General features: G+C 41.5%; 1 protein-coding gene across 14 annotated transcripts in view; it reads right to left on the bottom strand.

Annotated features, from left to right (window-relative positions):
• The window catches only part of LOC125022175 (calcium-activated potassium channel subunit alpha-1-like), a 100185-nt gene that overhangs the window by 37797 nt on the left and 50213 nt on the right, over positions 1-12175 (bottom strand). For all 14 annotated transcript variants that reach the window (XM_047608566.1, XM_047608565.1, XM_047608570.1 and 11 more), the window contains exons 4-6: positions 5905-5998; positions 5702-5813; positions 241-316 (exon numbers count right to left, since the gene is read on the bottom strand). In XM_047608566.1, the coding sequence (XP_047464522.1) occupies positions 241-316; positions 5702-5813; positions 5905-5998 (282 nt within the window). The remainder of the gene's footprint in view (positions 1-240; positions 317-5701; positions 5814-5904; positions 5999-12175) is intronic.

The raw sequence follows: 12175 nt of genomic DNA on the forward strand, positions 1-12175 counted from the left end.
AAGCAGGAAGGACGCCAACGGAAAGCTGTTCCCTTCAAGATGCCACGATATAAATACAGTGTGTGCACACAACACAGCACACGGCACACACAGAGAGATGAACCTGACATTAATATTTATCCATATTCGTGCTCTTAGCTACTAAATATATATAGGTATATACATAGTTTGCATGCAAAGCTCACACATAAAAACATTCAAGAACATATAAAATAATAAAGAAGCTATCAGTGCACTTACCTTGTCTTAAGTATATTCAAAAACTGTAAAATTTCTGAGAACTGTATCAACCTTAAGGCCCTTAAAAACCTCAAACCTGTCAGGAGAAGAAAAGACCACAAAGAAAAGATTAGACAACACAATTCAGGCAAGATCACGTTCGACTGAGGTCCAACAGCATCACCGTACCTTTCATACTCTCATCCATGTTTATCAGCTTCATTGGATTCATATTGATTTAAAAAAAATAAATAAACTTCAACCAACAATACGTGGCAAGGCACTTAATGCATTCAAAGAAACACTTTTGAGAAAAAAAAGAAAAGAAAAACCAGCATCCCAGACAGATATCATCAACTGGTAACGCTCTGTTTTAATCTCAGGAGCCTCTCAAACGCGCCGACGTCTACCTGATGATACACACACGCTTCATTCCTGCTTCTTGATGAAACTCTGAACGCACAAGAGATGAAAACCAGGATTATGGACAGGTGGACGCTGTCACGCCAAATTGAATGAGTAAACAGATGTGACGTCAAATCCTCAATTTGAGAGTATTTATGGGGAAGAAAAAAATGGAGCCCGTTGCCAACAGTTGGAGGACGACAAGTGACAACAGCAGCCTCATCGCTGCTTCGCCGCGTCACATGTTTAATAACTTTAAAATGATCGGATAAATTCCTAGAGAATCACATTTAATAGAGTGTAAAGACAATTTTTCCCATTTTCATTATTTAGAGTTTAGTAATCAACAACCTCCCAAATGATTCATAGAACCAACTCGGTTTGGGTTAAAAATAAATAAATAAATAAAAGCTCCATCGACAGGAGTGTGGCAGCGTCAGAGCTGCATAAACGATTAAAGGCCACCACAGCCAAGAGTGAGCAATCAAGTGAAATCCCATCTCCACGTGCATTAATCGGCCCCGACAAATTGCCCCGCTCCGGTGGATTTGTGCGAGCGCCAAACGCCACAAATCAAAGGCAGGCGCGAATCAGAAAATATAAATAAATAATACTTTTTAGAAGGTGACGTGGCCCAGTGGCGCGTGTCTCGCCAAAGCGAATTATTTCTTTTTGCCAGATGGGGAGCATAATACGGAGCAAATCCTGAACGCGTTCCAGCTGAAAAACGCGCCGTCCAAAGAGTCCTGGACACGCCGGCCCCTCGGCTTTAAAGGAGGCTTCCACCCCCAGCTCGGCCCTGCAGGTCTTACCCCAGTAGGAGATTACGTGGAAGCAGGCGCCGAAGCTGTAGCAAAAGCTGTCCTGGTCCTCTTTGTCCGCGACCTGCCCGTGGCCCATCCTGACCCGGTAGCCCTTCTGGAAGAGCTCCCCGGTGGATTTCCTGCGTCTCCTCGTGTTAGCGACCGTCTTAGAGTGCGTGCCCCCGTCGGGCCCTCTGTACACCAACATCTTGGTGGAAATCATGTCTGGGAATTGACTTTTAACAGGTTTCCAGCATCAAAATCCAAAATCTGCACCACGTGCACACGTCCTCGCTGTCCAAAAATCGGCCTCAGCCAGATATCACAGGGAGAGAAAAAACATCCTCCTCCTCAGAGACGGAAACGAGACCTTCATGGCGTTCGCTCCAGGCGGGCTGGCGCCAGGGACGGCTCTTCTGCTGGAGGAGAAGCCGTTTGATCTGATTTACTTCAGACCTTCACCAGTAGTTCACACGTGGTGATCGGGCGCTCTCTGCGAGCTTAAAGCAAACCCTTTTCCCATCAGGATATTAGACTGTAAGCTCCTTTAGGATTCATCCAGGGAAAGGAAGAGGCCAGAGAGCGGGTCTGTCCATCAGCTGGCTTCACAATGTAGCCTACATCTCATCCCTATAACCCCGACGACGGCTGTTGACAAACATAAAATTTCATTCTCTAATCTTGGGACGAGCACAGCGCGTGTCTTTGTCTCACATTTAAAGCCGAAAACGAGTCATGTGAACAGCCAGTAAAGCCGTGTATGGAAAATAAATAAATAATTAAATACATAAAAAAAAAATAAAAAAAATGAGAAGCTTTAGCAATCATTGTGTTTTTTTTTTCTTTCTCTGGATTTAGTGATTCCACAATAATCCCCAAATTAATCACAGCTGATGTAATAACTGGTATTGTGGTTGACATTAAATGCGCAGCAGGAAAGATGTCACAGCGAGGAAAGAAAACCCAGCAGACGACTGAAATGTGAAGCTCATCCAGTGAATAAAACTTCAGAGTATGAGTGGCTGTCGTTCCACGCGCGCCGAGTCATTTTCCCGTTTTATATTTAGAAGATTTCTGAAGAAGAACTAGTGAGAAGAGTGTAAAACTTCATACGTTTCGTGGTTTCTTCTCCTACTGATGAACCGAGATGCATTCGTTTCAAGAAATGAAGTGGAAAGTTTTCGCACAGATTGTGTGTAAAAACTGCAACGGTTTAATTTGTGTTGGTTTAGACGATGAATAAGGAAACGGGAGAGACTATGCAACTGGCAACAGGCTTTGATTTAAGCTGAATATGTAGTAAAAATACATATTCAGCACAAATAAAGCATGAAGTTTCCCATTATTCCATATTTTATGGGTTAAATTTAAGGTCACGTTTCAGAAACAACCAAACACACTTCCTTCCAGTCAAAGAAAATGAACCATGCCCTCTGTACGACCTGAACCCAGAGCTGGAACCTCAGGACATTTTGTCAACAGTCTAATACCAAAATCCCCTCTGTATTTTTAGACTCTGCTACCAAGACACGAACATCTCATCTGAAGTAAATTGCACTGGATTATTTTCATGTAAATGTGACGCTTGCTCTTGCAGGAGGTCAGAATTATTTAGCTGCTGCAGGTTGTTTCTACACGAAATATCGAAAACCACATTCTAGGCGACACCCACAATCAAACCCGTCGTGCATCGGTGAGTATTTTAGTGGCGTGTTAGTGTTGGTGTCAAAATGTTCAGACAGGATGGGCAGATTGGCGGTTTTGGCTGAGGCCGCGCTGAGCGGGTTACGACCTCATCACCTGTCTGACCTCAGTTTTTAATTTAATTTTTTTTACTAAACGCAAAATCAGTCACTAATCCCCCGCGTGGCCGAACGCTCACTGACCACAGCAGGAGAGATTAAGATCCACTTGGAAAACACTTCCTAGTATTTCTAGTATAATTTCCCGGTAAGACTTGACAGTGAGCCAGTCTCTCATACAGGGACATGTCAAACTGTCTCCCTTTAAAAAAAAAAGCAGAAGACAATCAATACCTATATTTACTCGCTGGTGTAATTGCTGCTCTCTGGTTTGTGTGAGATACGGTACAGTGAGAGTCATGCAGGCCTGTGCAGACAACAAAAAAACTAACAAAAAAAACACCACCTCCTACACCGGCACAGACTGTAAAAGCAGAATCACGGCACGGGAACTGGAGAGACTCTGTAGCCAAAGCAATTAGTGTCACTGAGCTAAAGCAAAACACAACAATCTGCACTAACGTCGCTGTGTGATGGATACTGGTGTCTGTAACAGGACGTAAAATATTTGTTTATCGAGAAATGAGACAAAACTTACTTGAATATTTTAGGCCTTTATCTCTCTCATATTACTTGTAGGAGCCAAATTTTTGTTGTTGTTTGTTTATCGTGGGTGTTGTGCACGTTTGTGCCAGCAGGTGACAGTATCTTTAGACCTCTGGTTCGCTGTCTACATAATCAGGTGTCTACATAATCAGTGCAGGTGCACACACTGGGGAAGCCATATGGTTTTTACACCCGGCCAAGGAATGTAACATGTAGTGTTTTGTCTTAAATAAATTAGGAAATCTTTGGACAGTTTTTCATTTTTGAGGGGAGGGGCCTCTGAGGATCATCCTACATGCTTGATCAGTTTGGGATCTAGTGAATTTGGAGGCCAGGTCAACACCTTGTGCTGTTTTTCATGTTTGTTTGAGTCGTTGAAACGTTTTTGTGCAAGGAGTATCATTGCTATGGGGTAGGGGTGTCTGGTCTGGTCTTGGTGGGCGCTTCATGTCTAAGTAACATCCACATGAATGAATACCAGGTCCAAAATTTCCCCAGCAGAACACTGAATTATCACAGGATGGTTTAAATATTGTTTACTTCTCCTGTCAGGGGTTTTAATGTTTTGGCTGATTGGTGCATGTGTGTGTTCAAGAATGAAAAAAAAGGCTCAATTTAAAAATTAAATACATTTAAAAAGTTGAAAATATGACAATGAAATGCCGTTATTTTTGGAAATAACCAATGGACACTTTGTTCCGTCCACAATTCTACAACATACAATCTGCACCAACCGTCCTCTCACACGTCCACTAGATGGGACCAGCGAGCCAGCTCAGCCTTCCTCCACTTTTGTTATTTTTCACACCACAAAGTCACAGTGCAGCCTCCCAGGGAAAACACACACAGGCACATTATGCAACTGTACCTATCAGGCTGTCATACCGACTCTAGAGTAGAGGCTGTTCGTTTCTGAAAGAAACGAGGGGCTGGTGTTGGCTTACGTGGCAGGTTTGTTCTCTCAGCTGACAAGAAAAAGGCAGCTATAAAAACCTGAGCAAAAATAAATGAAAATAAATAAATAAATAAAATAAAAAGCTCCTTCTAAATCCTCTAATTCCTCGCAGACCTCTCAGAGTGATGAGCTTCACACATTTAGCAGATTGACTTCTTGTCCAGCGCTCGACCCCTCAACAAAGCCTATTACCTTTTTCTTTTTTTTTCTTCTTTTTTTCATCCGTTCGTGTACTTTTCAATCAGGGGATGATTTCATGGGAGTGTTATTGCAGGTGTGCTTTGCTGGGGGATGTTAAGGTCAAGTGAAAGACGAACTGATTATCTCATCGGGATAAAAATGTAGAAGATCACGTTCAGATCGACTTCACGCTAACCACACACCGCCGTCCGCCATATAACATTTGATGCTGTTGTGAAGCAATGAATTTGGTGGATGTACCTCGTAAAGCCTTAGAGTCATCATGCTAATCAGCTTCCATGCTGCACTCTAGCAGAGTTTAGTTTTGACTTGATGCACGGTTCAGATTTTTCATGCACGTCATGCACAGACCCAACAGAAAGTTCATTTTTGACAAAAGTACCAAACTTTATATGGCTTAACGCTGCAGGTGTGCATATGTGAGCGAGCGCAAAACTCCAAGAAGAGGTTCCCTTTTTCATCTTTAGTGATCCGCCCAGATTCATTTATTCATTTTCTGTAACGTCTTGTCCTCTGGAGGGAGTCCTCCCTGGACACGTCTCCGGTCTATCTCAGGGCTAACACAGAGAGACGGACAATCACTCACACTCACGCTCAGGGCCAATTTGGAATCACAAACGAACGTGTCTTTGGACGGTGGGAGGATTTGGAGAGAGAACATCCGTGTGCTGAGATTATGTGGTGCGTTTAAGGACAGCTGCTAGGGTCGTTAAATCCACTGGGTGGCACCACTGGGCTGCTCCTGAACCAACCATCCGCGGTTTCCTTACCCAGCCAGCTCCTGTTCAGGTACACGGACACAAACACCGGAGGAACCGTGAAGAAGTCCACCACCGAGTTCACCTCCAGCCAGAACCACAGCTTGTCATTGGCAGCGATGAACTGTGGAAAAACAATAAAAGATAAGAAATAAGAGCGAGAACAACTTATATATTTGTGTATTTTATTTAATTTTAAATTAGTTGTCACTTACACGGAGGCCGAAGTACAGCAGGAAGAAGACGTTGAACGCCATGTCGATCTGCAGCGTGAAGTCTTTGTAGAAGTTCTGACAGGACTCGATATCACTATTAGAGAGAGACAAAAAAAAAACACAGTTTATGTTTAAGCTCAAGGATGTGTACCCACAACCAAGCAGTCAAAAATATACAAATTATCATAAAAGATGCATTCTTCTTTTCCTGAAAATGCATTTTTAAGATTTCCAAACATAAGTGTTGGTAAAAAAAAAAGTGCACTAGCTGATATTTTCCAATGGTTTTTCTGTTGAGGAAGGACATGCATTCATCGTCACACAAGCAGTAACTTGCCGATATACCTGATTAACCCTTAAATAACTGCAGAACTACTGGAATACCTGGTATTCCAAGTGCAATATTTCCTCAGGACAATGCCGCGGCTTTCCGTTTTCAGCATTCCCCACCTCATGGACGACATCTCATTAAGACATTCGGTTCGAATGTGATGGAGATGCGGAGCCGGGAGCAGTAGTTTAAGGGTTAAATGCATGCAGCAGGGTTTCATGTCTTCTTTTATGGAAATCAGGCAGCCATAGCAGATGCTAGCAATGTAGTGAAGTCTCACCCTCAAAAAAGCTTGTGTCTGGCACCAAGAATTCAAATGAAGAGAAATAATTAACCATGTAAATGTAAAGGTAAGTAGGTTAGTATGACTGTGTACCAAATAATATATGCTATATGCTAATCACAACTCACATGAAAACACAGTCTTACATTCAGACATTTAACAAGATGGTGGATCGCTACATAGACAGGAACAGTGGTGGTTAGTCGTGTTAAGAATGAAAGTCAGCCTATGAATTGATTAGTCTTATTATTAGTCATTTAAATAAGCAAAAATAAAACGTGTCTCAGAACTGATTTCCTTTTATTTTGTTTAATATTTGAATGAATATACAGTATGTCTTGTGATTTTACAGCTGACGTTAGCTTCCGATTCGGCACGTAAGGGGAAATTAACTTTTATTCTATTTGTGAAAATGCAATAAAGGCACATTTATCACATACATGTGAAATGTGCCTTTGTTGCATTTTCACAACTAGGATAAAACAGGGGTTTTCAACATTTTTCAGCCCAAATTTAAATTTGAGGGATTAAATTAAACACGAATGTATAAAAAATGTCTTATCAACCAAAAAACAAAATTTCAACCCCCCTGCAGCACGTCTGTGGATCCCCTGTTGAAGACCTATTTAATAAAGGTGACTGTTATAATGAATCTCCAGGGTCTCTAGGTTACCCTAGTCCAGTTTTGAGAAGTCTGCGTACAGTGGTTTTTAAAATAGACCCGGTCTAATGTGGTCTACATGCAAAAAAAAACTAACATAAAAAACAACTGTGAAATGTGCCTTTAATGCATCTTCACAAATAGAATAAAAGTTTCACAAATCAGAGACTGTGTTATAGTGAATGTTAAACCTCTGTGAGATGATCTAGTCCAGATTTGAGAAGTCCAGGTACAGTGGTTCTGATCTGGACCTGGTCTAATGAGGTCTAGACATATCTAACAAAAATAAAATAAAAGTTTCACAGATACAACAGTGGGTGTCAGACAAAGTTAATGTGTTGGCTAAAATGTCTAAAATGTTTTAATTTCCCCTAAAGTGTCAGATCAGAGGCTGGCGAATCGGAAGCTAACTTCAATGTCGTTGTTATTTTACTTTATTTTCTAAGATTTTATACAAAATTTTTATCCAGAAGCATTAAAAAAAATCATCTTTAGAATATTAATAATAATAATAAAGATATTTAAGTTTCACGTGTCCCTTAAATTGCCCCATGATGGTGACAAATAAAGTTTTATACACAAATAAATAGTTAAATTACTTATCCATTTACACCATTACTTACCTTTACTTAATCCTAATTGGCGTAAGCCTCTAAAAAAAATTATTTCAGACTCAAGAAATGACTCCTGAGAGAAGTTTTCACTTTCTGGACAACAAATGTGCCGGCGACACAAACATTTCTTCACTTAAAGAGGCCACAAGATGAGCAAACCTGTTAGTAACCACTTCTTTAAAGAGAACAAATTAATATGAATCGACTTCCTCTCGGTTTGTTTTGATGTTTTCCACTCGTTAGTCCTCCACCTGCGCGGCCATTACGCTCAAACCCACAAGCTTCACTAATGCACCCATTCACACAGCTGCCACCTCCCCTGCGCTGTTTAATACCACTCGGATTAAAGCAAATTGCTTTTGTCATGCAGGAAAATAAATAAATAAAACTCTAATAGACACCCTCTGATAAAACACTGCCCTTGTGGAGTTCATAAAGTGACATTAAAGGAGCTGAGGTTTTATTATTATTATTATTTCCGAACCGATCTGATGCACGTTCAGTTCATCTTTCAGCCAGAGTCTGATCAAGGAAGCGAACAGACGTCGGACGTTTTCGGTGTTTTGGGTCTCTGCCAGGTTCAGATTCCATTAAATTGACATAATGAGATGTCAGATTTATTGCACGGTTTGTCCCACGTGGGGGTGAAAAGTATTTAACATAAAAATGCAGAGTCAGCAAAAATGCAATTTAATTAACCTAAAATCTGGAGGGTTAACTTCTAGTCAGCGGGGAACGGAGGCACGCTTTCGAAAAGATGCATCATTTTAATTAAAAGGAGCTTCAAGAAATGCTATCACACTTTCCCCCAAACAGATTAGGCACTTTTTATAGGTTATATAATAATACAAAGGGAATAAAGTTTTGAGTGTATTTCGATTTTATTTTACGTTCTCCCGCTTCCGCCCTAAAATCTACGCTTTATTGCACAGTTTTTACAGTGTAGTGGAAGATGTAAAATGACAATCTGACTAATCTTCTTTCCATCGCCTCTAAGAATAGTCCTAACACGCTGTTAGTCCTGCCCTTGTTCTCTGTAATGACACATCAGCCCAATAAATCCCCGTCATAACGGGGTGACGGACCATACAGTGGAGACGGTCCTGCAGAGCTAAATAATTGAGTTCCAGCGGGCCTGCTTTGGACTAAGCCTGTTATGGATCTGGACTCTCTCGGCTCAGATCAAACAGGACACGCCGGCTAAAACTCTCTGATGCTGCTGCTGCTGCACGTGATTCATATGGAAGTTTATAACCTTGAACACGAGCTGAATGCACAGGGGGCGAAAGGTCACGAGGATTACTTTAACCAGGCGTCATTCAAAATGTTTTTTTGTTTTCTATGAATATTAGGGAAAATAAAGTTCTCAAACAAACACACAAAAGATTTTGTCGAGCTCTGGTCATGATTTTGGTTTAAAATCCCGTCTACGTATAAAGGGATTCGCCCTTTGACCAATCACTTGGCAGCTGACAGATGGTTGGACATTGGACGTTTGCAGGTTGCCTAGGTAACACTGTTGTGTATTTCCCCCCCAAATGTATCATAGTGAATCAAGTTGAGCCTTAAAATGTTGCAGCGTGACGAAATGTGCTAGTGGGAACCAAACGGTAGACGTGTGGAAAAACTGATTTTGCGCCATATGTCAGTCAGTCTACCTTGATATTTTCCCACTTTGCATCAACTTACACCTCGTTTTTTTTTTTTTTTTACTTGTTCAGTTTGCCTCTACATCCCTTTAACCTTGCAAATGCAGTCAGCTAAAACGCTACCTAAAATGAGACGCAGCATTTTCTCAGGAGGTGGAGACCAAAACAGAGCTAAAAGGAGCTACACAAACGAATCATAAAGTTCTCCTCTGGGTGTGCAGTCGTTTCCCAACACGTTATGCAAATTGGTTTAAAGTCAATATATGTGCAGACTTGATTTGTTTTATCTTTGGTTAAGGAATTAATGAGAGGTATAATTTACAGTATTGTTTACATGGAGACTTTTTTGTCATTCTAATCGAAGGTTTCAGATCAGCTGTTTACATGTGAGGTGATCTGTTCTGATCTCATGTTTACATTTACCACAAAATTTTATCTAAACGGCCGTTTTACAGACGTGTGACATGCACAGATCCATGAAAAAAGTGACGTGACCAAATCAAAGATGGAGGTCTCTCGTCTAATCAGCTGTAGTTGCGATTGTTTTTACACTTTTATCATTAAAACGACAGCTTGAATCAGAACGTTTATGGGGTCATATCCACTTTTGCTATTGTATGTTTAGCCTTATAGTCGCCGAATTTGTTCCACGCTTTAGTCTGTACCCGCTTCAATGAAATTTTGATAGACCTAAACTTTAAACAGTTCAATATTTCTATTTTTCCGCCATCTAAGTGTGCAATGATGTCTAGTACTTTCTATTTTACCAGACTAGTTGAGGAAACGTCACTTGAACGTCGCTGCGCATTTGCATCAAGACAGAACAGAGTCTGACTTCATTCTGATTCACCGTTTACATCAGTGATGGTCGATACCAGCGATTTAATTTCCAATCCGATACTGAGTTTAATTCAGGCTGGTATCAGCGATACCGATCCGAATGTGTCTAGTAAATCTAAAAAAAAAAAAAAAAGTACCGGTAGTGTATTTCAAATCATAGTTTCCTAAATAATACAAGATATCAGAGTAATTTATTTATTTCAAACTCTGAAGTATATTAAGCTAGTGGCCTTTGTCAGCTGAGCTAATATAGCAACAGAAAAAACAGAGGACACAATCATACAAAATGTGATTACTAAACAACACAACTCAACACTTTAGTTACTTTCCATTGTGTTCCTCAAAAAAATTTTAAATCGAAGTCCTGGTATCGGAGTATCAATATTTCAGTATTGATCAACACATCACTAGTTTACATGTCTTCTGATTAGTTTGGGAAAAGGATTATTTTACCCACGGCCTGTTTATTCCGATTGAGGTGTTTATATGGAGCATTTTCATTCGGTCTGAGCTTCTAAACCCATTGTAATGTTTGGCCACAACTATCCTGAGCTTCACAGCTTTTGTCACAGGAGCAAACAAAGAACGAGATATCTGTCTTTAAAAGTAGTAGCTGAGTAAACTATCTGAAACCAAGCCAAAACCTGAGAGAGTGAATATTTGACTTCGCTTTATCAGATGTTTGTCCAATTTGTGCAATTTTTTCTGTGTCCAAAAAAAACAAACAATAAAAGATATAAATATCTGCTACAAAAATACTTAAGAGGATTTACAGCCACCGTATAAATACTGGGCGTAATGAACCCAGTTTATCCAGTAGTCAGTGCTGAAAACACTCCTGTCAGTGTTAAAGGAGGGTGTTAAACCTCAGCGCTGACGAAACGAACAGTCCACGTCTTCCTGACTTCCAGGGCACAAAGATTTATGGAGTAAAACTCCCTCTAAGACATAACTGGCTCCCTCGTCCCTGCTCCTCGTCGTCTGAGCTCCTCTCTGGATCTAAGTGGGTCTGTTGTGTTGACATCTCTCTCTGTGTCGCTTCCAGTCAGGTCAGCGTGTCCATCATACAACAGCCCCAGGAACCCCACAGGACTAATTACAGGAAGGGCTGTATCTGTTACAGTCTGCTGCCACTTAGGAGCTCGCAAGAGAGCGGGCTAACGGGCCGATCTTTGGCTTTAAGTAACGGGCTCTTCCAGATGACAAAAATATACCGGCTGAATGTTAAAAAAGATCAAACGAGAACTCAGACAAAGAGCCTCGTCTGAAAGCGTGAATTAAAGTCTCTCGGTCTTCACGTTTAACCACGTCCGCCTGCGCGAGGAGGTTAAAGCGAGAAGGTCGGAGGTCGTCCCTCATCAAGTGAAAGGGTATCAAGCGGCGCTGCGAGATCGTTCTGAGAACAGGAGGCCACAGATGGCATCGGTGAGGATGTAACTCTACCTGAGCTGGTCCAGATAATGAAATGAGATCATGCTCGCAAACCACATCAGAGCCGGCCCGAGCTCTCGGCCGTATGCGATCTTATGAAATAACAAATTACCCCGAAACGCCCGCCTCCAGGACGGACCACGGGTCTGATCGCACCAGTTTACAGCCCATTTTCTGTCCTTCCGCCCTCGACATCGCTCCCAGTGGGGACTCCCCCCCCCCGGGCTCGACGGAGGCTTTTATCCTCGGTGTATTTTGTTAATGGCGCTTCCTGTGCAAACACCACCAGGCCTGCGGTAACTGTACACTGTCGCACATGCAACTAAAAGGAGCTTCCGCTTCCTCCGGCCTGATGAGCGATGCCGATTGTTTCCCAACGGGAACTTTGGACCTTCCTGGATGTTTGAAATTCTGATCCTGTCAGATTACAGAGATTAAGAAAATTTCATCTGTGGGCACTGT

Source organism: Mugil cephalus, chromosome 16 (assembly GCF_022458985.1).
Source record: "Mugil cephalus isolate CIBA_MC_2020 chromosome 16, CIBA_Mcephalus_1.1, whole genome shotgun sequence".
NCBI classification, from domain to species: domain Eukaryota; kingdom Metazoa; phylum Chordata; class Actinopteri; order Mugiliformes; family Mugilidae; genus Mugil; species Mugil cephalus.